At 36.4% G+C, this 26926-nt stretch overlaps 2 protein-coding genes across 2 annotated transcripts; both read right to left on the bottom strand.

Moving 5' to 3' along the window:
- Positions 1–483: 483 nt before the first annotated feature.
- Positions 484–11103, bottom strand: LOC125653571 (uncharacterized). Its single transcript, XM_048883137.2, has 4 exons — positions 10918–11103; positions 10522–10772; positions 10005–10407; positions 484–1731 (listed from the first exon to the last, which is right to left on the bottom strand). The coding sequence occupies exons 1-3, from the start codon at positions 11030–11032 to the stop codon at positions 10039–10041; spliced, it is 735 nt and encodes a 244-aa protein (XP_048739094.1). The 5' UTR covers positions 11033–11103; the 3' UTR covers positions 484–1731; positions 10005–10038.
- A 57-nt stretch (positions 11104–11160) lies between these two features.
- On the bottom strand, positions 11161–26443 carry LOC125651383 (testis-specific serine/threonine-protein kinase 5-like). The gene is made up of 8 exons (XM_048879975.2): positions 26174–26443; positions 19702–19809; positions 19351–19550; positions 19172–19227; positions 18942–19074; positions 11778–11896; positions 11283–11420; positions 11161–11165 (listed from the first exon to the last, which is right to left on the bottom strand). The coding sequence occupies exons 1-8, from the start codon at positions 26441–26443 to the stop codon at positions 11161–11163; spliced, it is 1029 nt and encodes a 342-aa protein (XP_048735932.1).
- Positions 26444–26926: the final 483 nt, after the last annotated feature.

Below are 26926 nucleotides of genomic sequence, written 5' to 3'. Positions count from 1 at the left end.
ATAAAACAAATAACGATATCAAAAATTATACATTTACCAATTTGATCATTACATTCAAGACCGCCGAACAATAAACTGCAAGAAATAAAACATACAACATTCATGATTTGTATTCGTTATGGTTAAAACACTTGACATCACAATTCAATGGCCTAATGCTAAATCGAAGCAGATTGAAAAGAGCTATCGCCGCACGGAGGGGAACACTTTTCAGTGCCGAGTTAAATGCAGTGTGACGTCAAATATTTTGACTGTAACGAATGAAAATCACGAATAATGTGCATTTCAGTTCTTCCGCTTAATTTTCGGCAGTACTATTTTACCATTAAGGTTGCTTTTAGTCCATTTAAAACCGAGCTCTGTGTAGCGTTACCAATTCAAATTATTAGGTAAAAGGATTCCAAAGATATTACATAATAACACCGAACATATTTTTTGTATTTATTTCTCTTTATTTTTACAACATTCTGGAAAAGATGAATAACTCGTGCTTACATTTTTCTTCTTCAAATATTCAATAAAAGGAAGAACTACAATTTCAAGTAATAATAAATATATGTTCTAAATAGTGTTAATATAATAAATAACGTCCATTAGAATTCAATTCACACACACACACACACACACACACACACACACACACACACACACACACACACACACACATATATATATATATATAATGCTAACACTGATCCATACATGCATTAAATCAGAAATCTGATGCAAGATCATGTGACCAAATAAAACACATTTCATCACATCAGCAGGAGTAAAGAGAACATCAAGAAACATCAATATTTCACTTATTGTGCCATCATTAATTCCATGAGTCAATTCAGAAGTGACAATAGTTGAAATCTCACAAAGTTTGAATTTTAATACTTGTAGTGTATATAACTTAAGCTCAGTCGTCTGGTGTGAATGACCGTCTCAGCACCTCCTCCTCACTTGTGGATTCATGTGTATATCTGAAAATGCTGGATGAGATGCTGGGCAGGTTTCGTTTCCACAGTACCAAATTTTTCGCAGATGTCACAAAAATTATGCTTCACTATAGTATCTTTCATTTCACATACATAAGATGCGCAACGAATGATTCCACCAATTTCAGATGACCTTTATGGCATTTATAGAGGATACGTTCAGGAAAGAATATCACATCCTCATTTGTTTACAAGAATGTCCATCTCACGTGGTAACCCATAATATACAATGTTATGAAGCTTTAAGAAATTGACACCCATTCCTGCTAAGATTGTACAAATTAACACTCCTATATTTCAATCTACTCAAATATCCTTTCCAATTTTTTTTCTTTGGTATCATCACTAGTTTTACTGTGGAACATTTCAAACAGTTCACAATTTCAATCAAAATACACTCTAAATACAGTTTTGCCACAGTTGAAATAGACTCGCAGAAAATCACACGCCGTTGCATTTCTTTACCCCTCAATGTCAACTCTTTGAGTAACCACTGGAATGTTTCCTCCACATTGTCATAGTTAGGAACACAGAGCTGAAATTTTGGTGTTTGGTCTGTCTGGTGATTCACTTATGATGTCGAAGACAGAGACTTTTCATAATTTTAGGTCTCTGAGATGGTGCTGATGTTGTTGTGGGAGCAAGTATAGGGACGTCTGGGCACATAGACAAAAGCTCGCCAATCCTGGAGTAACACTTTCTAAATTTGCACCTCTTTTGATTCCGTTTCCCAGAATTTAGAAATCTGAATTAAAACACAAAACATGGAAAAAGTGAAAATAACAGAGATCAATCTCATAAATCCCATAAAGAGTACAAAATTAGGAGTAGGGCAAACATGGATTCTTGAACACACCACTAGATGTAAGGAGTAACATGTGGCATCCCTTGTTGACCAGTCAAACCCACCATTAGCCCTCTGTTTCATGTAACTGATAATACCGAACATAGCTTTAAAGGAAATACGTATGTCAAAAAGACAAAATCGGCGAAAGAATAGAGATAATAGCTACATATATTCACTGAAAATTCTGTAAGCAGTATGGGTGCCGCCGTTCTCTTCATGCAAGGTGAAGATAACGAACAGTGATCAATCTCATAACTCCTATAAGCAATACAAAATAGATAGTTGGGCAAACACGGACCCCTGGACACACCAGAGGTGGGATCAGGTGTCTTCTAGGCATCTTCACAAGTCAAAGGTTATTGATTCCTTACCTCGCACTAACCCTTGACATCAGTCGCTATTTAAAATTTGGGCTTGAGAAGAAGGATGACGCAATACGCTAAAATTAATCAGCCAATGGGATTTCTTGTTTCAGATGAAAGTTTGGTAAGGGAATAAACAGAAAGTAAAAAATGGCGTCCGTTGACGAAAAGATATGTAAAAAACATCAAATCGATCATTTGACTGAAAACTAAAAGCTTTCAATATAATGTATCAGAGAAGGAAAAGATGTTTTTATTGGGACTAAAACCGGCAGTGGTAAATCGCTATCTTACGAAGTTGTTCCCATTATTTTGGACAACTTGTTTAATTTGTTAAAACATGGTCGACAAATCCATCATTTTCATTCGACTCATACCCCAAAACCTCGTCTAATTGTTTCTACAAGCAAAACGAACTCCCGAAAATCAATCGACGGTATCTGTCTTGTACTAATTGGCCACAAATTCTACACAATAATGCCGTTGCCGTGCGTGTTTACTGTTTAGTTTTGTTTTTGACCGATTATAAAATCCATTGTCTGATTGGTTTGCAGCTTCAGGCTGCAAACCAATCATAAGCTTCTTCTCGAGCCCAACTTTTAAATACCGACTGATGTCAAGGGTTAGTGCGAGATAACGAATCAATACCCCTTGACTTGTGAAGATGGTGCCTAGGAGGAATAAGCATCCCCTGTTGACCGGTCACACCCGCTGTGAGCCCTATATCCTGATCAGATAAACGGAGTTATCCGCAGTCAAAATTAGTGTGCCAAGAACGGCTTAACAATCGGTATGAAACATTTGAACCAATGATAAGTTGTATTGACGAACTAGATCGTTATAACGACCATAGAATTTGCAAAATGCTGACTTCAATCGAGACTGTTGAAACCCCTGTACCATCAACTTGTTTGTCAGTAGCTTACCTCGATTTAAAATCTGACTACATGCAGAACAAACTCTTGCATATCGAATTAGTTGAGATATATAAACACCATATGCAGGTGATAATGGAATATTGCTACATAAATATGAGAAGTTGACGATGGAGAAGCTGAAATCATCCCGTTTGTCATACAGTTGAATTGTCAGTTTGCCGTTAATGTCTACTTTCATTAAAATATCAAAGTATGAAGCAGAAGTGGACGACTCTGTGGTGTCCTTTATTTCGAGCTCACAGGGATATATCAAATCGACATAAAACTTATACGGTACCAATTTTGATGCACCAGATGCGCATTTACACAAATGTCTCTTCAGTGATGCTCAAGCCGAAATTTTGGGAATTCGAAATAATAATAAAATGTAAGAGCCAAAAGGAAAACTAAAGTGCCAAAAACTGGAGCCAAATTCGTCCAAGGATAAGAGCTATGCATAAGGGTATCCTCGACTGTTTCTGATCTTTAAATACGATCGTACGAAGTCACACGGCGGATGTGACCGGTTGATACGGGATTCTTAGTCCTCCTAGGCACCTAATCCCACCTCTAGTTTCACATTGTTCGTTACCTTCCCCTTTCACAAGGAGTTCCAAATAACTGATTCATTAGCTGTCTCAATAGTCATTAGAGGTTTAAAATACAAAACTCTGACCCGCAATTTGTAATATAAACACTCAGTTTGTTCAAAATTATTTACGTAACAGTTTTTTGCAAATTATTTATTAATTATATAGAGAACAGTACTTAAATGATGAACAAGCTCTAACATGAGTTTCTATAACAGCGGTACTCGAAGAGTACCGGAAACGGTACCTAAGACGCCCATGAAAATGCTTACATAGGGTGTTTTTCTTAAAGGGAAAGGCAACCAAAAAGATTTACATCATAAATGATAGGATTAATTATATGATAAAGATTTGTTATACTATTCTGTTGATATACGGCCTAGATAAGCTTCAGTATTAATTTTAAAACGTTAAAAATAAAAATTCCCGCCATCTATAGAGGCTGCCATGATGCGGAACTCTTATGTATTAAAGATCACAAAATTTTGACGTCACACCGTCTATTCCGGTTTTGATGAGATTCTATTGATTGAATATTGCTTAACGTCCCTCTCGAGAATATTTCACTCATATGGAGACATCACCACGGCTGGTGAAGGGCTGCAAAATTTAGGCCTCTGCTCGGCGCTTATGGCCATTGAGCAGGGAGGGATCTTTATCGTGCCACACCTGCTGTGACACGGGACCTCGGTTTATGCGGTCTCATCCGAAGGACCGCCCCGTTTAGTCGCCTCTTACGACAAGCAAGGGGGTACTGAGGACCTATTCTAACCTGGATCCCCACGAGATTGATGAGATTTTAAAATCATCAAAGATGGAAAGCATCCACCTATTTACAATGTATTCGTAAAATCTCCCACATGCACATCTTTGATGATGAGATTCTTAGATCATCAAAGATGTGCATGTGAGAGATTTTACGAATACATTGTAAATAGGTGGATGTCTTCCTGTCAAGTAGGTAATTACACTAATGCTAAGGGGAGATGTGAAAAAAGTTTTTTTCCACGAAATTCCTGACCCAACAGAAAATACTACATGCAAGGTGAAGATAACGAACAGTGATCAATCTCATAACTCCTACAAGCAATACAAAATAGTTAGTTGGGCAAACACGGACCCCTGGACACACCAGAGGTGGGATCAGGTGAAGCATCCCCTGTTGACCGGTCACACCCGCCGTGAGCCCCATATCCTGATCAGGTAAACGGAGTTATCCGCAGTCGAAATCAGTGTGCCAAGAACGGCTTAACAATCGGTATGAAACACGTCAGACAGCATTTGACCCAATGCGAGGTTGTATTGACGAACTAGATCGTTATAACGACCATAGAATTTGCGAAATGCTGACTTCAATCAAGACTGTTGAAATCCCTGTACCATCAACTTGTTTGTCAGTAGCCTACCTAATATGTGGATCCATCATTTGCGTAATGACAAGTTGAGGTTTGATACATTTACATGTATGAAGAAACGAGTACCACCTTCCTGGTCTGCTATTCGACTGAATGTCTTCTTTTTTAAAATTCTTCTTGCGAAAGAACGGGCTCAAATCTATACGGCTCCAAACTTAACTGTTCGTGACCTGTCATGTTTACAGTGCTGATGATGAAATAAACCGGAACTGACGGTGTGACGTCATAAATTAAACTTAAATGCCCGCTCTCTTAGTGGCGAGTAATTTGAAATATAAGATAGATTAATATTGATTTAATTGTTAAGCAAGGATTTTTGTTGGTAAAGATTGTTTTGTCATTTCGATATCAGTAAGTAAAGGCAACAATGTGGTTAAGGTTGCCTTTCCCTTTAAGCGATAATTTGAAGAACTTTGCTTCAGGTAGTATCAGTCAGCAACATATTTTATATGCATTGTATGAATAAGGGGTCTTAGCTTAAAACTGTGACAGGAGGTAGATAAACAAACCAAAGAGTTATGTAAGGAATATACCCTTTGACCAAGTTCAACAACATTTAAATATTAAAATCATCAAAACAAAACAAAAAAATTGTTGAGAATCAAAATCCTTGCACTATATACATCTTCAAGTTATTTACAAAGACCCCTAGCTTCTAAACTACGAGACGGGTTTTAAAAATTGTGTAATATAATATTTCCGTAAAACGGACAAACTTCAACAATCTGTGATTTTCTTTGAGAAAACAATGGCAGAAAATAAAACTCTTTTGCAACATGCACATCTTCAATACCCATATAGGGCTTACGGCGGGTGTGACCGCTCGACATGGCATATTTACTCCTTCATGGTGCCTGATCCCACCTCTGGTATACGAAACTCTATTTTTAGCTCTTCTGAGCCAATGGCTCAAAGAGCTAATCATATGGCCATTATGTCTGGCGTGCAGTGTGCGTCAACTTTTTGGAAAAAGGGCTATATCTCAAGAACCTCTTGGCCAATTTTTGTCAAATTTGTCACAGAGTATCCTTGGCCCAAGGGCTTTCATTTGACCCTTTAACAAGGGGAGATAATTAGGAAAATGCAAACAAAAGTAGTGGTTGCTAAAAACTCTTGTTCTCAAGAACTACTGGACAAATTATTACCAAACTTATGTATAAGGATGAGGATAGGTTGTAAATAAAAAATTGTTCAAGGCATCATCCTGCGGCAAAGGGTGTGGTCTCAAGGTCACTTCAAAGTTTACCTTAAATTTTGTTTTGTTAAAACTTTGATATTTTGCTTAGTATAAGGACTAGGATCATCAAATTTTGTCAGTTGATGCATCTTGGACCTAATATCAAGTTGTCTCAAAAGTAGGTCATGGTGACCTACATTTTGAATTTCGCAGGTAATTATTATTAAATAGATTTTGATGCATATCTTGGACACTTTTTTTGCCTATGAATAACAAAAGTTGTCAGTTGATGGATCATGGGACCTTGAACTGCGTAATGTGAAAAGTATGTCACCATGACCTACTTTCTGAATGTTATGGCTAATCATCTATGAATACATTTTAGGTTGTTATTTCAAATACTGAGAGGTTTAGAATATTCAAATCTTATAAGTTGGTGCGTCTAGAGGCCTCGAAACATATTTATATTTTTTTTTTTAAAAAGTAGATCACAGTGACCTACTTTTTGAATTTTACAGACATTCAAATTTCACATTTTCAATTTAGATGCATATTTTGGACACTATGAAATCTGGGATAATTAAACTTTGTCAGTTGATGCATCTTGAGTCTTCATAGTTTGTTGACCAAAAAGTAGGTCACCGTGACCTACTTTTGGAATTTGACGGCTATAATTTAATATTTCAGATACTATTTGACTTACAATTATCAAACTTTGACAGTTGATGTATGTTAAGTCTTCAGAGTGTGTTGACTAAAAAGTAGGTCACCGTGACCTATTTTTGGATTTTGACGGCTATATTTCAATATTTCAGATAGTATTTGACTTACAATCATTAAACTTTGTCAGTTGATGGGTCTTGAGTCTTCAGAGTGTGTCGACCAAAAAGTAGGTCGGTATGACCTACTTTTGGAATTTGATGTTTATATTTGAATATTTCAGATACTATTTGACTTCAATTATCAAACTTTGTCAGTTGATGCATCTTGAGTCTTTGGAGTGTGTCGACCAAAAAGTAGGTCACTGTGGCCTTCTTATGGAATTTGACGGCTAAATTTGAATACTATTTGACTTGTCAGTTGATGTATCTTGAGTTTTCAGTGTGTCGACCAAAAGTAGGTCACCGTGCCCTACTTTTGGACAGTTACATTTAAATTTTCAGGTACTATTTGACTTAACATCATCAAACTTTGTTAATTGATGAATCTTGGTTAGTGAGAATTTTTGCCTGTTCTACAATGTATCAGAAGAGCGATTCTAGGCCCATGGGCCTCTTGTTTCATTGCTCATAGGAGTTATGAGACTGATCACTGTTCATTAATTTCGCGTTTCATACAAATGCTCTGTAAAATAAGAAGGTCCTCACTTGAAAAATGTGAAGGAGTTAAACAAATCATATACTGTCTATGTAATATTTCCTCAAAACTAAGTTCAACAACCTGTAATTTTCTTAAAATTGAAGAAAATCTTTTACACCCATACAAATACTCTGTAAAATAAGAAGGCCTTCACTACAAAACTGTTGGAGGATTTCACCGACAAATCATGTACTCTCTATGTAATACTTCCTCACAACGGACAAGTTCAATAACGTGTAATTTTCTCAAAAGTTCAAGGAAATCAAAATCCGTGTCACATGCACATCTCAAATACCCTTATAAATACTCTTTAAAAAAGATGTTCCTCACTTGAAAATTGGGAAAGATTTCACCGTACAAATTATGTACCCTTCATATATCAATAATTTTCAGATAAAGGGGCAAAGCTCCTGCAAGAGAGGTTAAAATGGATCAAAATTGCAACATGATCTAAAGTTATCCATGAGAGAAATCAAATTAGAAACTGAAAACCCAGAACGGACGGACCTACAGACATCACTGTACCATAATATGTCCCTTCTAAGGACAGGCGAATAAAAACCTAAGGATAAAATTAATACATGTACTTTGGAAAGCACAACAAACACTTTAATAAGCAGACAATTTTTCTCATCCTTTCAATCATACTGTAACCTCTTAACAAGCAATTTCAAACTGTAACATCACATGCTTTAGCATCCCATCAATCCTCAGTAGACCATTTTTCAGTTCCATATGAAAAATCTTGAATATTTTGATGTTACTGGGCCTTTGTCCCTAGAGGAATTTTTTTTAAAAAGCTTGCATTTTGAATCATAACTTAAATACCGGCGCCCCCATTGATTAATTGATGGATTGATTGAATGATTGTATCTTGTTTAGAGCGTGTATCACTTTTTCGATGACGGAATCTTGCTTCACACATGTAAGAGTTACTTAAACGAGCCATAAGATAAAATCTTAGTGTAATGAGCCACTTTAAGGCCGATTTCGATTACCCGCTATTGCATCTACACAAAAATATTTGCGGGATTAACATATCTGATATATATTTTCATTGATATCATATTTATGTAGCAATATTCCATCATCACCTGTATATGGTGTTTATATCCCTCAACTGATTCGATACGCAAGAGCTTGTTCTGCTTAGTTAAATCTTAAATCGAGGTAAGCTACTAACAAACAAGTTGATGGTAGAGGGTTTTCAACAGTCTCGATGGAAGTCAGCATTTCGCAAATTCTTTGGTCGTTATAACGATCTAGTCCGTCAATACAACCTATCATTGGGTCAAATGCTGTCTGACGTATTTCATACTGATTGTTGGGCCGTTCTTGGCACAGTGATTTTGACTACGGATAACTCCGTTGACCTGATCAGCATATGGGGCTCACGGCAGGTGTGACCGGTCGACAGGGGATGCTTACTCCTCCTAGACACCTGATCCCACCTCTGGTGTGTCCAGGGGTCCGTATTTGCCCAACTCTCTATTTTGTATTGCTTTTGGGAGTTATGAGATTGATCACTGTTCGTTACCTTCACCTTTCATGATCCTTTTGCAATTATCGAGCTTGTTATGTTACAGTAATGAACAAAACCAGCGATCGAGGTTTGTCGGCTGCCTCTATTCAGACATCCTACTTTTATAGCATTTCCATCGGAACACAATCCCGATAAGTTAAAAAAAAAACTGAAATATTAAAATTCTTAATTTTCTTAAGGAATTATCCATCAAACGTTACGAAATTCGAACTTGATTTGTAATTTGGCACTCTGACACTACACTGTAAGTTTTAAATCAATCCATGCAAGCATATCGGGGGGAAAGCCTGGAAAACAATGAGACAGACAGAGAATATATATCTATCGTACTTGATCTTCATTTGGGACACGCCAATGACCACGTCATGCTTTGCTCAGTCACACCGTTATACATATTACTCTTTTGTTTCTCGTTCTAGCGTCCCCATTGACCTTCCAAAATATCTTTTAATGAGAGAAAGCAGAAGTGAGCAAGCTTACATATGTACATACCCCACGCTCCAACATTGCTTGGCAATGCCTCACATAATGAAAGGTAATGCTATGCATTACTAAAAGAACAGGACAGACGGGCTCGCAATTCTAAGTTCAAAAGGGGCATAAGTCCCAGAAAAAATATTGAATCAGAATTTCCTGGGAATATGCACATCTAAACAGTTTGTCCTTATTAACTACAAAGTTTCACGAAATTTTGTTGAGCGGTCTCAGAAAAGTTGCGCTGACAAAAAACGTACTGACGGACGGGTCAAAAACATTATACCCTCCACAACTTTGTTGCGTGGAGTATAATAAATCAAATTTCACCTACCATTAATAAGATGGCTGTGTGAGTCTTTTTTAATTTAATTTTTTATCATTCTCTTTTTTTCTTCTTTGAGGAAAATCAGTCGTCGTCTCTGTTGTTGAACTGCAGGCTTAGATATAGCTGGCGGACAAGGTTTAGATGACGTTTGCTGCACACAAGGTTTGGGTGGCTGATAAGGCACGTTAGACTTCGCTAGTGGATGTGGCACACCAAGTTTAGGTAGTTGATAAGGCACGTTTGTATTCATTAATGGATAGTGTGCGCTATCTTTATATGGTGGATGTGGCACTATAGATTTAGTTGGAAGAGGATGTGCCCCTTGCTTTAGTGAAGGAGCAAGAAGACTTGTGGGCTGTTGAGGAACAGCATGGTTCTCTTCTGGATTCGTTTTATTGGGTTCCAACATCTAGAAAATTATACATATAACATTATAGCTTCGTTATGTTCAATCCACATAGACAGATCTAGAGTACATTCACATAGTCATTATATTGATATATTTCACATAAAGATGACTTACTCCCTTAATGAGCCAGAATGGTATTTGTTCTTTCTGCGTCAAACGTGCACCATTCGCTAAACGAACATCTTCCAACAACTGAAGTTTCCTTTCCATTGTGGCTTGTACCACGTGATTGGAGTCTATATTTTGGTGAGTATTTGTACCCTTTGCCTTCTGTACCTTACTGACTGCATGTTGAGGGCGAGATAATGTGCCCGCAGGATTTGGAGTTTGTTGAATTCTATTTGGAGGTTTTGTATTGATGCAATCTATGAAATTGAGAAAAATGTTATGACAAGCTGAATCATTTATTCTACCAATAAAAATTTAATTCAAGATTCATTTACTTAAATAGATAGAATTACGTTTAATTAGACAGGTATATAATATTTTTTGAATATCATTAAGACTCACGTAATGTACTTTTGAGAGTTACTGTCTCTCCAGCATTACGATTAATGGTAACCGTCCCTATTACAGTTCTCGGCTTAATTGATGCAGCGCATTTTTTGTCGACAGAATGCGACATGCGATATGCAGCTGCCCCCGCTATAGTAGCACGGCTAACGTTCGGCGAGGCCCCAGGAACTTTGAGGGAACACTGTGTCTGTTAACAATAATTTAAATAATAAATTTGCGATTTATCAAAATGCCAGTTTACTCTGCAGAATAAAAACAAATGCTATAGTACAAGTATTTGCCATAAAAATATCAATACACCATTTAAAGTTGCATGGAAAAACGTTTTTTACATTGATAAAATGAAATATTTTGGTCACTCGCCTCCCATTTAGGACGATTCAATTGTTTTGGAATTGGTTTCCTTCCAGTTAACCAAAAATCATCCAGTACCTCTCGGATAGATGGACGATTATTTGGAGCAAATTGCAGCATCTTCTTTATCAACTTTATGCAGTCTATCAGAAAGGAAAAATCTTGCATTGATATATTGAGTACATGTATCCCTTTAACTTAACCTACTCACAAGGACACCTTGTGTGGTGATGTTAACTTTATGTCAATTAGATGCAAGGTGAAGATAACGAACAGTGATCAATCTCATAACTCCTATAAGCAATACAAAATAGATAGTTGGGCAAACACGGACCCCTGGACACACCAGAGGTGGGATCAGGTGCTTAGGAGGAGTAAGCATCCCCTGTTGACCGGTCACACCCGCCGTGAGCCCCATATCCTGATCAGGTAAACGGAGTTATTGAACTATAATTTACTAATAAATGCGACATTTATGTCATCAACTTATTCGACATTACCAGATGAAACGTTTTGCCGAAACTGCAACCTCTGCATCTTCATGTCTGCGTCCATTGCCGAGAGTTGTAAATGATTGTATGGAAAACGACCATTCACCAAGGCAAACAAAGTGACTCCTCTGAAAACGAGTGTAATAAAATTTTCAGATTTAGACCTATTATTGCTTTAATACGATTTAGTGTAGGATATTTCAAAGTCCCTACATCTGCAGTGTGTGTGACCATCCATGAGATTTTAGATCCAAATAAAAACATTTCAAAACTGAGAACATAATTTAAAATAACAATCATACATACGCCATATTGCACAATGAAATTTTATGATCATATCTTGTCTGGAGTCCCGTGGGGACCCGGGTTAGAATAGATCCTCAGATTCCCTTGCTTTTCGTAAGAGGTGACTGCTGGGTCGGTCCTTTCGATGAGACCGCAATAACCGAGACACCGTATCACAGCAGGTGTGCTGCCCTTCACCGGCAATCTTTGACGTCTCCATATGAGTGATAAATTCGCCAGCAGGACGTTAAACAATATACAATCAATCATACAATCTTGTCTGGGTACAGATATATGACGTCATGAATATGACGTAGTAAGATATAAAATTCAATTCCTTTCACAAAACCTTCTGATGCACACAATCTGAATCAATGCTAAACAATTCTAAATATCTATTATTACAAACCTTCTGATGCACACAATCTGAATCAATGCTAAACAATTTTAATTATCTATTAATACAAACCTTCTGACAAATACAATCTGAATCAATGCTTAACAGTTTTATTTATGTATTATTGCAAACTTTCTGATGCACTCAATCTGAATCAATGCTAAACAATTTTAATTATCTATGATTACAAACCTTCTGATGCACACAATCTGAATCAATGTTAAACAATTTTAATTATGTATTATTACAAACCTTCTGATGCACACAATCTGAATCAATGCTAAACAATTTTAATTATCTATGATTACAAACCTTCTGATGCACACAATCTGAATCAATGCTAAACAATTTTAATTATCTATTAATACAAACCTTCTGACAAACACAATCTGAATCAATGCTTAACAGTTTTATTTATGTATTATTGCAAACTTTCTGATGCACTCAATCTGAATCAATGCTAAACAATTTTAATTATCTATGATTACAAACCTTCTGATGCACACAATCTGAATCAATGTTAAACAATTTTAATAATGTATTATTACAAACCTTCTGATGCACACAAATCTGAATCAATGCTAAACAATTTTAATTATCTATGATTACAAACCTTCTGATGCACACAATCTGAATCAATGCTAAACAATTTTAATTATCTATTATTACAAACAAATATGTTTGTGTCAATATTTTCTCTGAACTATATCATACAAATATTATCTTTACCACGTACAGATACCACAGAAAACATTATCTTTAAATTGATTGACACCAAAACAACCATTTATAATAATTATACATCTGACTTTAAAAGTAATAAATGATTTGCTTTAAAGGGGCATGGACATGAATTGAAGTGAAAATTTTCAAATTTAATTTTCCATGTTTAACGTCTACAATGCTTCACTAAGGTGTTTCTAACTATGGTCAGCAAAAAATTTGAATAGCACAGCACTCGCAATTCATTGTTATGTAAACAAGACTCGTGTCATGTTTTTTCTTTACATATAGATTGCTTAATGGGAAATATCATGTTTAAAACTAAATGAAATGTGACAAACACTAGAAACTGTTTATAGTAATTGTGTTCAGAATTAATTTTTAATTTGAAAAAGTCTGCTTTAGACGAAATCATTTAAATAGTAAACAAAACAAACATGGCACGAGCCTTGTTTACATAACAAAGAATTGTTAGCTCTGTGTATCTCTTGTAACTCAACAATTGACATTAAAATGTTTGCTGACTATTCGAAATACCCTAGTTAAGCATTGTAAACATTAAAAATGGAAATCATAAATTCGAAAATGTCCCGATCAAATCGTGTCCATGCCCTTTAATTTTCAGTCAGTAGCAAAATCGTTAACAAGTAGAAAATATACTGTTTAGTACTACTTAGCAAAATATTTGTTCTCAAAAGATACTAGTATGAACTACATGTACCTATTGCCATGTCGTCGAACTCCACATTAGAATGTCAAGACTATACTTATCTACACAAAGAAATATGGCGGCCTATTATCACAGTTTGTAGAAAGAATTATCAGTATCCTGATAGATTTAAGTGCATGTAAGAATACATCAAACACAAATGGCTGACAATCCAATGTACCAGGTATTAAGTCTCTTTAGAACTGTGATGGTATAATTATAAATAGCTCTGAATGTAGGTCTACAGTAACAAGTTCACTTTGTGCAATGTTGCCTAGTATGTAGCGATAATGAATTAATCTTTTATACTTATAAATGAATAAAGTCGGCCACTAAACTCTGAAAGGCTTGTCCTGAGTTACTGCTTGGACCTTTAATGTTGTTTCAAATAAGTGGTGAAGTCATTTGGTTGGTTGTATATGGTTTACCGTCCCTCTTGAGAATCTTTCACTCATATGGAGGCGTCACCATTTCCAGTGAAGGGTTGCAAAATTTAGGGCTATGCTCGGCGCTTACTGTCTTTAAGCAGGAAGGAATATTTACCGTGTCACACCTGCTATGACATTGGGCCTCGGTTTTTGCGGATCGCCCCATTTAATCGCCTCTTACGACAAGCAAGGGGTAATGAGGACCTATTCTAACTCGCATCTCCACGGGATCCGTAAGCTACAGTGTATAATAGAATCTTAGTTGATTAGTAAATATCTTGAAATTAATTTAAAACTTATTTTCGTTTTCAATAAACTACCTTGAAATAACTAAAATGAAAGTAAAGCGGTGGACACGCTTTGGTGGAACTAAGCCATTTTTAAAATTACACAATTTAAAGATAATACGATATGAAGTAAATTCACTGCTTATCGATGCTTGCTTGTGATCATGCAGAAGAAAAAAGTTTTGATAATTCTTGAATAAATAAAATATACCTGTTCGTTTCTTCAATCCGTCATTTTAGTCTTGAATCAGTCTTATGGAAATTTCCAGAAAAAAGCGCCCAGAACGAGGCAACATCATAGGCGTTTAGGTCTACAACCAATTGCACATTATCGGGGCTTTCCGAAAAGCCGAAAAACCCAAGAAGTTGCGATTGGTTTACAACATGATCAGTAAAAAATTGTGTAGGTGATCAGTGCTAGTTATGCTTTTAAAAGTTTTCACTAGGCCCATATTTATCATTCTATAAAGATTTATAATTATGCGACTTCTATGCATCTCGTTCAATGAAGGACACCCCACCCCTCCCGAGACCAACGATCTGACACATCGATAAATTTGTAAATACGATATTCATCTGATATTTTCCATGTTCTTGATTTTTTTCCGTGATTATAGAAGTCACTGTTCATCACCAGTTACTGATATGTACAAATACATGGATAAACACAAGAAAGCTTTTATGATTTCGTGATGAAACGGATCCTGAAATTTAGTAATACATCGTAAGTTAAAAACAGTCCAATGTGTCAGATATCAAATGGTCAGGGACTGTTCTGGCTTTTTAACTGTTTTATCGAAATTAGGTTGTAGAGTACTTGGTAATGTCCAAGAAATCAGACTATTGTTTACAATATAGCATGTCTTCTGTTTGTCGTTCAATTGCCATTCGATTGTTGCGTTTGTTGAGAAGAAACTGTGTGCACTCATAATTTTGCCCTTACAGGACACATCTCATATTTTCAAAGTAATACTATACAAATTGCATGCATTTTTTCTTCTTTATGCTTATAGTAATTAATTCTAATAGTTCGTTCGCTGAAATATTGCGATAATTAACCACAATACAGATTTAAATCTAAGCCCAGATTTCAAAAAATCTAGTTAATTAGTTAGGTAGTCACGTGGTACAGTGACGTCACATGCGCCCTTCTTCGACCAACTCATTGTGAAAGTAGAGAGATATTATTTTAAAAATCAGCTTTTAGGGGCCTAATTTGTTCACCATGGGCAACAGTTAAATCGTTGTTGACAAATTTCCCGACCTTTGTATGTTTTCGCCACCAGTGCATACATACATGTATAGGCCCTAGCGATGTAAATACCCAAATGAAATCGGCAATATTGCAAGTAAATAATGTTTATACAGGTCGCTGTCTACAAACTGTTTTGTAATGTTATTCCTTTATACATCTGTAATTGGCGCTTTTTTCTAAACTAAACAGTGCAATTATTATTTATTTTTGGATTAGACAAATTATAGTACGTTACATTGTTGACAACTAGGCCCTAGGCCACGCTATTGTCAAGGGTGCATTTCGGAAAGAAAGGAAAAGGTAAAAAACACAAATCAATAAAAATAATCAAATTTAAAGTGGAAATCACATTATTTTGTTTTGATAAAGCAATCTTATTATTTTTGAATTGTGATTTGTTAGTCCTGAAGTGAGAGCACGGCACGGTACTGACGTACTCACGATGTTACGAGTCACAATGAGAAAATAATTTCATAATTAATTTAAAACACTATAATTATTATAAACACATTCGTAATAATGAGTTTGAAATTATCAACCGCTACTCTTTGGTCTTTGGTCAACTATTCAGCATGGCGGGTTACGCTTGCATTCGTAAAATCATTATCTAATTTTCAATATAGAGAGAGATCATTTATGTTACTTTCATAAGGAACATTTAATTTGGAATTCCAAGTCACTTCCTAATAATAAAGTTTTATTTACTGTATATGATATCAATAAATATAACGTAAGATGCAAGATTAAAAGACCGATGTCTGTTCAAATAGTTAGGGAGAGGAGGATAAAATCTCCCGTAAGTTTCTGTCATCCAGCATCGATTACACTTAAGAGGAAAAAGAAAAAAGACAAGACCTACTGTTAAAAACCACACAATTACGTTTTGATGAACATTTTTAGTTTTAATGTCAACTTTTTTGTGAATAATCAGTAGAAAAGATACACAGAGGTTTGCCTTATTTTGGGATGAATTGATGTGAAAGTTCATACATTTACCGATATACTGCGTATCAGTGTTGAACTCGAAGAGATACAGCGGGAAAGAAAGATTGAAACAGAACCAATGAAAACTAAGGTGAAGTTTACGATCCATAGTATGAGAAATTGACAGATACGATATAGCTAAAATACTAACATACAATTTATGCTTGAATGGGATCAAATGGTCATCTCATTATTAATCTGAATACTAAGATACAAGTATTTAGTTTAGAAATAAACTGCTAGAAGTCTTCCCTATATAGGATTGGAGTGCTGCGGTAACAAAGTATCTGTTAGTTAAAAAAGAATATATAAAACACAGGATGTTTAACTTGCTGACTGAATAAGATCATGAACTGTTACAGTAGATGTTATACACATACCACACTTCCTGCTGTAAGTATACACAAACACTGTATTATGTGTAAATTTACATGTAGATGTGCGTGAATGATATTTTGCCAACGAAGGCGTGGGGATATAAAGTACGTGTATTCTTTCCATTCTCTACCCATAGGTGTCGCTGCTCGTTAACACATCTGTCAATGCCGACATTTTAAAATTCTTGTAAAAAGCTTTGTACATGTAAATTCTTACACAAACGTTTAACTTCGCTTTATCAATTTATGAAGCAGAATTTTAAGATAAAATTGTTTTACCGCTTGTAAACAAATTCTTAAAATTTTGATTTTAATCATAATAAAGTACACCCCGATTTTTGGTGTTATTTTAGCTACATTAATCATTCTAATTTATTCCGTTCCGTTTCCCGTTCCGCGTTTTAGCAACACCCTGTATAGAAGCAATCACTGGACGTATGTTTGGCCATGGCACGAGTGGTTGAACTCATGACTTCACGGTTACGATGCAAACGCTCTACCGCTGGCATGCCACCACAGGTTTTTATTTAATAAACCCTTCAAATTGATACCATGATTACAAAAATCACATTCCTTTATGGTCGTTATTATATATTGAACACCTTACAAAAAGATTTTTTTTATTTTAGTGTTGCATGTAGTTTTACTTATCCAAAATAACAATTTTAATATTTATCATCATGCATCACGGAATTCTTTTAATGTGTTTACTCGGAATCAATATCATAAAGAAATTTTCATTCAATTAAGTCATTCTTTATCAAACTATGCGAATCTATTAAGCCCCCTACTATTTTTAATACCGTGTTATACCGAGTAAGACAGCAAACAATTTTTTCCCGGTTTGATTCAGGGAGATTAATCCCATTTGAAAACTGAATCCACTGTAGAGTATAAAATATTCATCATAATAATATGAACAAACTAGAGATTGTTTTTATAAAAAAAACAAATGTCTCCCCAGCTTCCCAAATTGGAAGTGCTCCAAATAAAACCTCTTCCCTTTTAATTCACTGCATGGTATAGAGGAGAAAGCATGAGCAGGAACATACACAATATGAACTCCGATAAACCACATAGGAGAAGTGTTCACAAACTATTTTACACCCTCCACCCCTCAGAATCACTATAACTTTAAGGACAACAATCGGATCCTCCTGTCTCTGCAAAATGCACATCTTGACGTATCGTACAAAATTTCAAGTCTATCGAATAAGCCATATAGGAGAAGCGTTCACAAGCTATTTTAACAACCTTCACCCACCCCCACCCCGCCCATTTCATCCACTATAACTTGAATCTTCCTGTCCCGACAATATGCACATCTACAAATGGCAATGAAATATTGGACAAAGTTTCATATCTATCCAATAAGCCACATAAAAGGGGAAGTGTTCACAAAATACTTCACATCTTCCACTCCTCTTAGATCCACTATATCTTTTAGGAAAATAATTGGATCCTCCTGTCCCGATAATATGTACATCTACAAATGGCAATGAAGCATTGTCCAAAGTCTCAATTCTATCCGATAATCCATATAGGAGAAGAAGTGTTCACAAGATTTTGTGACAGACGGACGGACGGAGAGTACAAAAGACAACATGTCTCCCCCTGACAGAGGGGGTACATAACTTGTCTAATATTCATCATAATGTAAATAAACTAGTCTAAAGTTTTACTTGTATTTACAATGAAAATGAATATACTTAAGGATTAATAACATACAAACTCCAAATATCAGATTGGAAACCGTTGTAAGAGTCGGCAGTCATCACTTCCGGAGCAGTATATGAAAATGTTCCACAACGGGTTTTCAGCATCTGGTTACTTTCGTTGCAACGTTCAGAAAACCCAAAATCTAGATACAATGAAATAATCAATGTTAACTCATTTATACCTAGTATACATGTATGTACCGCAGAACAAATCTCGAATAACCATAAAATATTACTCACCGGTTAGCTGTATATTGTTGTCTTTGTCAAGCAAAATGTTTTCACATTTTAAATCCCTACAATTGAAAATATGTTATAATACATGCATGTGCGTGAAAAATGTGAGAGAGAGAGAGAGAGAGAGAGAGAGAGAGAGAGAGAGAGGGAGGGAGGGAGAAAGAGAGAGAGAGAGATATTACCTGTGTACAATACCAGCACTGTGCATGTGATGTACGGCCTCGCAGAGCTGTTTGAAAAGTTTTTTAGATTTAGGCTCGCCAATTCCTATTTCATCTCCTCTCACGTGTCGATTGATCAAGTCCACCAAATCGCCATTCGGACAATAATCCATCACTATGTACGCATTTTCGCGTGTCTGCATGGTTTCGTATATGCGTACCTACAAGACGATGTGTTAAAATATCTTATTAAATTACTTGTTACATCTTCACTGTAATGTCATGAGTATCCAATATATTTTCTCTGGTAATTGTTGATCTTAAACCTTTCTGTATAAATGAGAAAAATTACTTGGAAAACAAATATCTTACCACGTGTTGATGTGAGTGAAGCTTGGAGTGATTTTCCAATTCTCTTGGAAGGCACTCATCGATGAAATCTTGAGGTACTTTTTCTTTGCTTATTACCTTAATGGCAACCTGATTGTGAAGAAGATTTTTAAAAAATGACTGCAGAGAACTCTCTGAAAATGGAGGTCTAAACTGGTAATGCAAGGTGAAGATAACGAACAGTGATCAATCTCATAACTCCTACAAGCAATACAAAATAGATAGGTGGGCAAACACGGACCCCTGGACACACCAGAGGTGGGATCAGGTGCCTAGGAGGAGTAAGCATCCCCTGTTTTTATTAATATACAGAAAATATCTCCTTCAGAGATTCGCTTTGTAATTCCTTTATAAATTAACATATTCAGTATCAGGTACACGTGTTGCGTTGGCGAATTTAAACATTTCGTTAACATTGATTACAGAAGGTAGGATAAAGGCCATATGTGGCGCCAATGTTCACCTAAATTTCGAAACGGACTTAAACCATAAAACCCACTAGTGAATGTATAAATTACTTCAAGATGATGCCTAAACCATTTAATAACTTTTAAAGTGATGACTTAACAACGATGCTGATTGGATGAAAAATTCGTTTTATTTCTTAGTCCAATAACAAAAAAATATCGGATAAAAAATTCGTTTTATTTCTTAGTTCAAAAACAAAAAAATAGATAATCATCCGGAGTTCATCTGCATTTACATGTAGCACGTGGGACTACTTTTCTATGGAATGCGTCTTCCCCGTTCTAATCTAAGCGCTATTCGATAGAACGGGAATTTCCACACCGATTGTAAGTTTCCGGTATGTATCGTCTGCTTTACGAGTTCGAAAGCAACGACTTTTAATCTGAGAGATATTAATACTTGATATTGAAATGGAGCCGAGTCGCATTTCACCGTTCCTACGACACAACCAGTGTTCAACGTCTCGAACGCAATGCGGCATACATCCAGTCACCACTTGTTCTCTTCCTTTATATCTAATTCAGCTTTCAACCATTGCACCTTTAATTTGGCGTGTAATCCATTTAATTCTGCACAGTAACTCTACATCACCCAAACGCACAGCCAGTTTTAATGTTATTTTCATTGTTACGAATAGGTATTCCTACTCGCCATGTCAAGCTTTTTGTTTTTCTATTTTAAAAACAATTAAATGATAAGAAATAAAAACTTATAGTTCTTTATTTGGTGCATGTATCAATCGAAAAATTGGACAAAACTTTTTCATCATTGCGCTACGCATCGATCTTTCACGCAACACCTTTAGGGAAATTAACATGAAAAGTTCAATACAAAAACATATTTTTCACTCAAACGAGTTTGACTACATGTTAGATTAACATTTTCACCATAATTCTCAACCGATCGTGGTAGCTCGGTGGTGGAGCGTTCGCTTCGTATCCGGGAGGTTGTGAACTCGAGCCCCGCTTGTGCCATCGACGCTTCAAACCTAAGACTTTAGAATAGGTAGTGATTGCTCCTTCGCCAAAATCTCAGCATTTAGAAGAGAGAAGCAGGGGTCTTTCGGATATGACCTGTCCCGTGCGCGGCAAGAATTGGCACGATAGAGAGCCCTCACTGCTACGGTCCTGAGCGCTAAGCATAGGTCTAATTTTTTGTACTTCACTATTCTCTTTAGAGAAGTGGACAGGCATAGCCTACATCCACTTCTCTTCACAAACCTTCATGTCTTGATACTGGAAAACGTGTTCATACCGGAAACTCAAATATGCCTGGATTCACTAAAACAGGCAAGTTACTAGTATTTCCACAACCGTAACATTAATGTACAATTTGTCAACTTCTGTCAGGTTTCGGTCATGTCGCCCGTCAGAAGGAGTTGGATTACAACCTGCGATAATGAAAAAGTTGATTGCCCAGCGCCAGCAACAGGAGGCCATTCTAAAGAAACTTGACGTCGCCAATCAGCGCATCATAACACTGGAGACTGATTCGTAAGGGGAACTGCAACACAGACACCATCATAGACATCGCGAGGAGCTACTCCACCAAGCTGCCTGTGTCGAAGCCAAGGGAGGAAACATCTGCAGATCCCACAGGAATCCCAGACGAGTATGCCATAAGTGAATCAGAGTTTCGCAATATGGCCAAAGAATCAAGGAATGGTGGGAACTTTGCGGTACATCTTACCAGGAGAATTAAGTTTGAATTATCTGTTTTCTTCTATTAGCGGTAAAACAAAATAATCGAATATCCGAAGTGGGAAAAATTAGTAAATACGCATTTAGCTGCATCTAACACGCATTTTGCTTCTATAGGGATGATTTTTGACATTCATTTTTATTCAGACATATTTTCCTATTAATATCAATAAGAATAATCTTTTTAATTGCAACAAAAAAGCTTTTCGAGAACTAAAATGCGCGTTTATTAATATTTCCAAATTATCCGACTTCGGATGTTCCGAGTTTTTTCTAACGCCAATTTAGAGTAAACATTCCAGCCCGGGACAGTAAAAATGCATCGAATTCCTTAAATGTCGTATGATATACTTTTTAAATACACCGCTGAATTAATTAGAGGCCCATCGGCCACATCGCTCACATAAATCACCTTGGCTCCTATTTAAAGATGTTTTCCCTATTTATTCGCATGTAAAGCTTTCATCCCTTTTGTGGCCACAACCCACCCTAAGGGGCCATAATTTTTACAAACTTGAATCAGCACTGTCAGGAAGCTTTCATTGTAAACGTTTCTGGCCCAGTGATTCTTCAGAAGATTTTAAAAAATACTTTTCTAAATATTTGTATGTAAAACTTTGATCCCCTATTGTGGCCCTATCCTACCTCCGAGGGTCATGATTTTAAGAAACATGAATCTGCACTATGTCAGAAAGCTTTCGTGTAAATTCCAGCTCCTCTGGCTCAATGGTTCTTGAGAACAAGAGTTTTTTTTAAAAATCCCTATATATGTATGTAAAACTTCTATCCCCTATTTTAGCTCCATCCTAACCCGGGGGTTTATGATTTTAACTTTAATCTGTACTATGTCAGGAAGCTTTCGTGTAAATTTGTGCTTTCTATCCCAGTGGTTCTTGAGAAGAAAGATTGGTTGTATCTTGCTTAACGTATCTCTCAAGAATTTTTCACTCATATGAAGACGTCAGCAAGACCGGTGAAGGGCTTCGAATTTGGGCCTGTGCTTGGCGCTTATGGCCATTGAGCAGTGAGGGTTCTTTAGCGTGCCACACTTACTGTGACACGGGTCATCCGTTTTCAAGGTCATCTCCGAGTACCCGTGACATTCACACCTAATGCCGAGCGTTTGGGGATGGAACTGTTACTACCTGTTTTAACGACTTTGGTCTGTCGCGGACGGGATTGGAACCCCCGCTTTCCGCATGCGGGGCGAACGCTCTTACCTCTAGACCACAATGGCGGTTTCTTGAGAAGGTTTTGAAATTTGCACTATATCAGGAAACTTTCAGATAAATGTCAGCTCTTCTTGCCCAATGGTTCTTGAGAGGAATATTTTTAAATGGTCCCACCCTATTTTTGTAATTATATCCCCTTTGAAGGGGGCATGACCCTGTGGCCGAGAGGTTAGAGCGTTCGCCCCGCATGCGGAAGGCCCGGGGTTCGAATCCGGCCGCGACAGACCTAAGTCATTAAAACAGGTAGTAACAGTTCCATCGCCAAACGCTCGGCATCAGGTGTGAATGTCACGGGTACGCGGAGATTACCTTAAAAACGGATGACCCGTGTCACAGTAGGTGTGGCACGCTAAAGAACCCTCACTGCTCAATGGCCATAAGCGCCGAGCATAGGCCCAAAATCGAAGCCTTTCACCGGTCTTGGTGACGTCTTCATATGAGTGAAAAATTCTTGAGAGATACGTTAAGCAAATCTATACAATCAATCATTTGAACAAATTTGAAAGCTCTTTCTCTTTGCTTTTTAAGAATTATACTTGCCCTTCACTTGCTCAAACTCCTTACATTACCACCATACTTTTTATCTTGACGTTGTTGATAATTTTCATTGCATATACATTGAGATGATATTACTATTCAATACAGGCGCGTAGCCAGACAGAAAATGAAGTGTACGCAAAGTAAGGCAGGGGGTCTGGGGGCCGCCTTGAGGCCCCCAGTGGGTCCAGGGCAAAGCCCTGATAGGGGCCCAGGAGGCGAAGCCCCCGAAAGCTCCTGGGTTTTATTGATTACAATCACCAATTTTTTGAGTATACAACGGGTTTTTTGGCTGTCAATTTCCGAAACAAACGAATTCAAACAAGACAGAAAAAGAATCACAGATTTGTTTTATGAGGCTTGATATTACCAAATCACCAAATGTTAAATTGACACTTGCTTTACGAACTGCGTTGATTTATTTATTAGTTGTTGCCGACAGGTGTATGAGTAGAGTATAGACACACATGGTATATATTGCTAATAACAAAGGGTATTCCAAATCCGTCTACTTAATGTACATAAATGGTGTACATTAAAATCGATTCGACATTTGCTGGACCAGGTATTAATAAGGGAATTATGGATACGTGTACAACACAGACATAATTTCCGGAAAGGGGGACCCACATATGAAATTGAAGTATTTCAGTCATTTTGGCCAAATCTGGATTTTTATTAACGCTATTTTGTAAATTTGTGGGAGGAGGAGGGGGGGGGGCTCTCCTTGAATCCACCACTGATATCTCTTTATTTTGGGATGGGAATTTGCAATTACATTCACTCTATTATTATTATAAGTATTTGGTAAGTTCTTACCTTTGAGGAAATCGGAAACCATCTAATTATTTCCACAACCCCTGTAATAAAGCATTTTTTACATTTGTGTCCCGGGGATCACTCACACTGAGTAAATCAATGTCCGGATAATCCGGTGTGTTATTTGATTCATTTGAATTGGATTTTTCCGGAACTGCTGAACAGCTTTGTGTTGATGAAGACGGCGATGGTAGTGTTGATGATTTTAGGGATTTGAAATTCAAGAAGCTTTTTAAATTGGATTGAATAGACATGATGATTGGAGTTAATCATAAATCGGAAATACATAGTGCAAAGTTACATTTAAGGCAATGACACAAAAATGTAAAATAATTTCTCCGAATTGCTCTCTCTCTCTCTCTTTTTTTTTTTTTTTTTTTTTTTTAGCAAATAATGTGTACGCATTTGCGTATAGGCAGCTACGCGCCTGCAATATGTAACCTCTCTTTCTAACTCCGGACCTTTGCATTACTAGTTATGTGACCATAGTCCGAAATATGAATTAAAAAAAAAAAAAAAGCCAGGAAAACGTCAGATATTTCGGACTAAGGTGACCACTGAGCTAACCAGGCCAATAAACGAAGCATATTACATGTAAACATTAAACATATGACCTTGATATGCATAAATGGTGGTTATGTTATATTGTACCATAGTTTGGCGTGGGTTATGTACACTCAATGGTCTCGTCCAAAAGACTTTCTATTTCCATATTCTCCTCAAGTCGAGAAACACGTGTACGTAGAAATACGGGTATCATTTATAAAGAGTTTTATAAAAGACCCAGTCACGTGATAAGAACGCGTTTGAGAGATAAACTTATTTAGCGGACAGAGTGAATCAGACTAGTGTTTCTTTTATGGTTTCGCATCTTACAATTCTTAAATATTTTTTTTCTCCCTTATGTTTCACCATTTTTTTAATCTATTCTTTATACATGTAAATGTTTTTATAGCCAATTTAGTCAAAATATGTATTAGAATGAAGGATATCAAATAGGATTTTCAAAAGAGTAACCACCATCATCAGTTGAATATATTGCTAAATTTTTAAACAGAAAAATGGACGAATATGGGTTCTTAGAATTTTATTTGAATTTTTAAATTTCAATTCTTTAAAGCCAATACCGCTACTAAAAGGCGGAGAATGCGTAAATGTTAAATAAAAATATTAAAACCAACAGTCCAAACATTTATATGCACTTTAAAAACGGCCTTTTAAAAACAATTAATGCACATACATTTTTCGGTGATAGAAAGTCATTATGATAGAAATATATGGTGTATATGCACTTTAAAAACGGCCTTTTAAAAATGATTAATGAACATACATTTTTCGGTGATAGAAAGTCATTATGATAAAAATATATGGTGCTCAAAGTGTAATGTAAAGACATAACAATTGGCATCATATTGTAAACAGGCGACCGCGCTTCCGAAAGCTATAATAAAATATAATGAATAATAGTAAACTATGATACAAGTCACTTACCCCATACAATATTGTTGATTATGTTCAGATACCCGATGGGCGTGGTCATAATGACACTCGGGAGCTACGCTCCCTCTTGTCATTATGACCACACTCATCGGGTATCTGCACATAACCAACAATATAATATGAGGTAACTACTACTTATTATATATTAAAGAGTAAGAGTGGCATAAATGCTTGGTGAAGAAAAAAGATAAACCATACCGACAGAACACAGGCATTCCCTGTCGAATCCGCATCAGCCTCGTAGCGGGCTAACTTGCCAGGCATGATTTCGGCGAGGACGACCTTGGCGTACCCTCCCTGACCCAGAAACTTAACGAAGCGGTATCCGTGTTGATACAATTCTGATTTGATGATATCAATAGAATCTAGATATTTGTTTTCTATTGTATACCTCCCGCTTTTTTCTGGTGAAGTTGACGACCCTTGCATCATGTTTCCAACTTTGTGAATACAGTCTTCCTCTACCATTAGACTATACTTTCCCGAAATACCTCGATTTGTTCTTTGTTTATTGTGACGTCACAATGCTACATGACGTCATGGCAATCCAAGCGATAGTACTTAACATTATGTGTATACCATGATAAATGATACGTTATTCACCGAGAAGCAGTCCATGTATAGGACTAGACAAGGTCCAACATGAAATTGTGTGTTATAGATACAATCGTACATACTAGTACGATAAATACTGAAAAATCCAAATGTATGCACTTTCGTAAAACTAGAACAAAAGGAACAGAGTTTGAATTCACTATTGGAACAAATACATTAGAAATAGTAGATAGCTATAAATATCTTGGAATCATATTTACTTACACTGGAAATTTTACAAAAAATGCAGAAAATCTTGCTAAAGCTGGAGGACGGGCACTTGGAAAAATTATTTCTACAATACACAATAATAAAGAATTTGGATTCACTGCTTACGAAAAATTATTTTACTCTTGC

This window comes from Ostrea edulis, chromosome 1 (assembly GCF_947568905.1).
Source record: "Ostrea edulis chromosome 1, xbOstEdul1.1, whole genome shotgun sequence".
NCBI lineage: Eukaryota > Metazoa > Mollusca > Bivalvia > Ostreida > Ostreidae > Ostrea > Ostrea edulis.
Note: the sequence above shows the minus strand (reverse complement) of the source record. Positions and strands in the feature narration are given on the sequence as shown.

Bases quoted from the DNA above. Each gene is read 5' to 3' on its own strand.
- LOC125653571 (XM_048883137.2), bottom strand. From the start codon at position 11,032: ATGTCGCATTCTGTCGACAAAAAATGCGCTGCATCAATTAAGCCGAGA. The intron at 10,773-10,917 runs GTGAGTCTTAAT...TCAATTTCATAG, and splicing joins AACTCTCAAAAGTACATTAC to ATTGCATCAATACAAAACCT. The intron at 10,408-10,521 runs GTAAGTCATCTT...ATAATTTTCTAG, and splicing joins CATTCTGGCTCATTAAGGGA to ATGTTGGAACCCAATAAAAC.
- LOC125651383 (XM_048879975.2), bottom strand. From the start codon at position 26,443: ATGGTAGAGGAAGACTGTATTCACAAAGTTGGAAACATGATGCAAGGG. The intron at 19,810-26,173 runs GTATGGTTTATC...CTTCACAATCAG, and splicing joins GGAATGCCTGTGTTCTGTCG to GTTGCCATTAAGGTAATAAG. The intron at 11,421-11,777 runs GTAATGTCGAAT...CCTTTCTGATAG, and splicing joins TCGGCAAAACGTTTCATCTG to ACTGCATAAAGTTGATAAAG.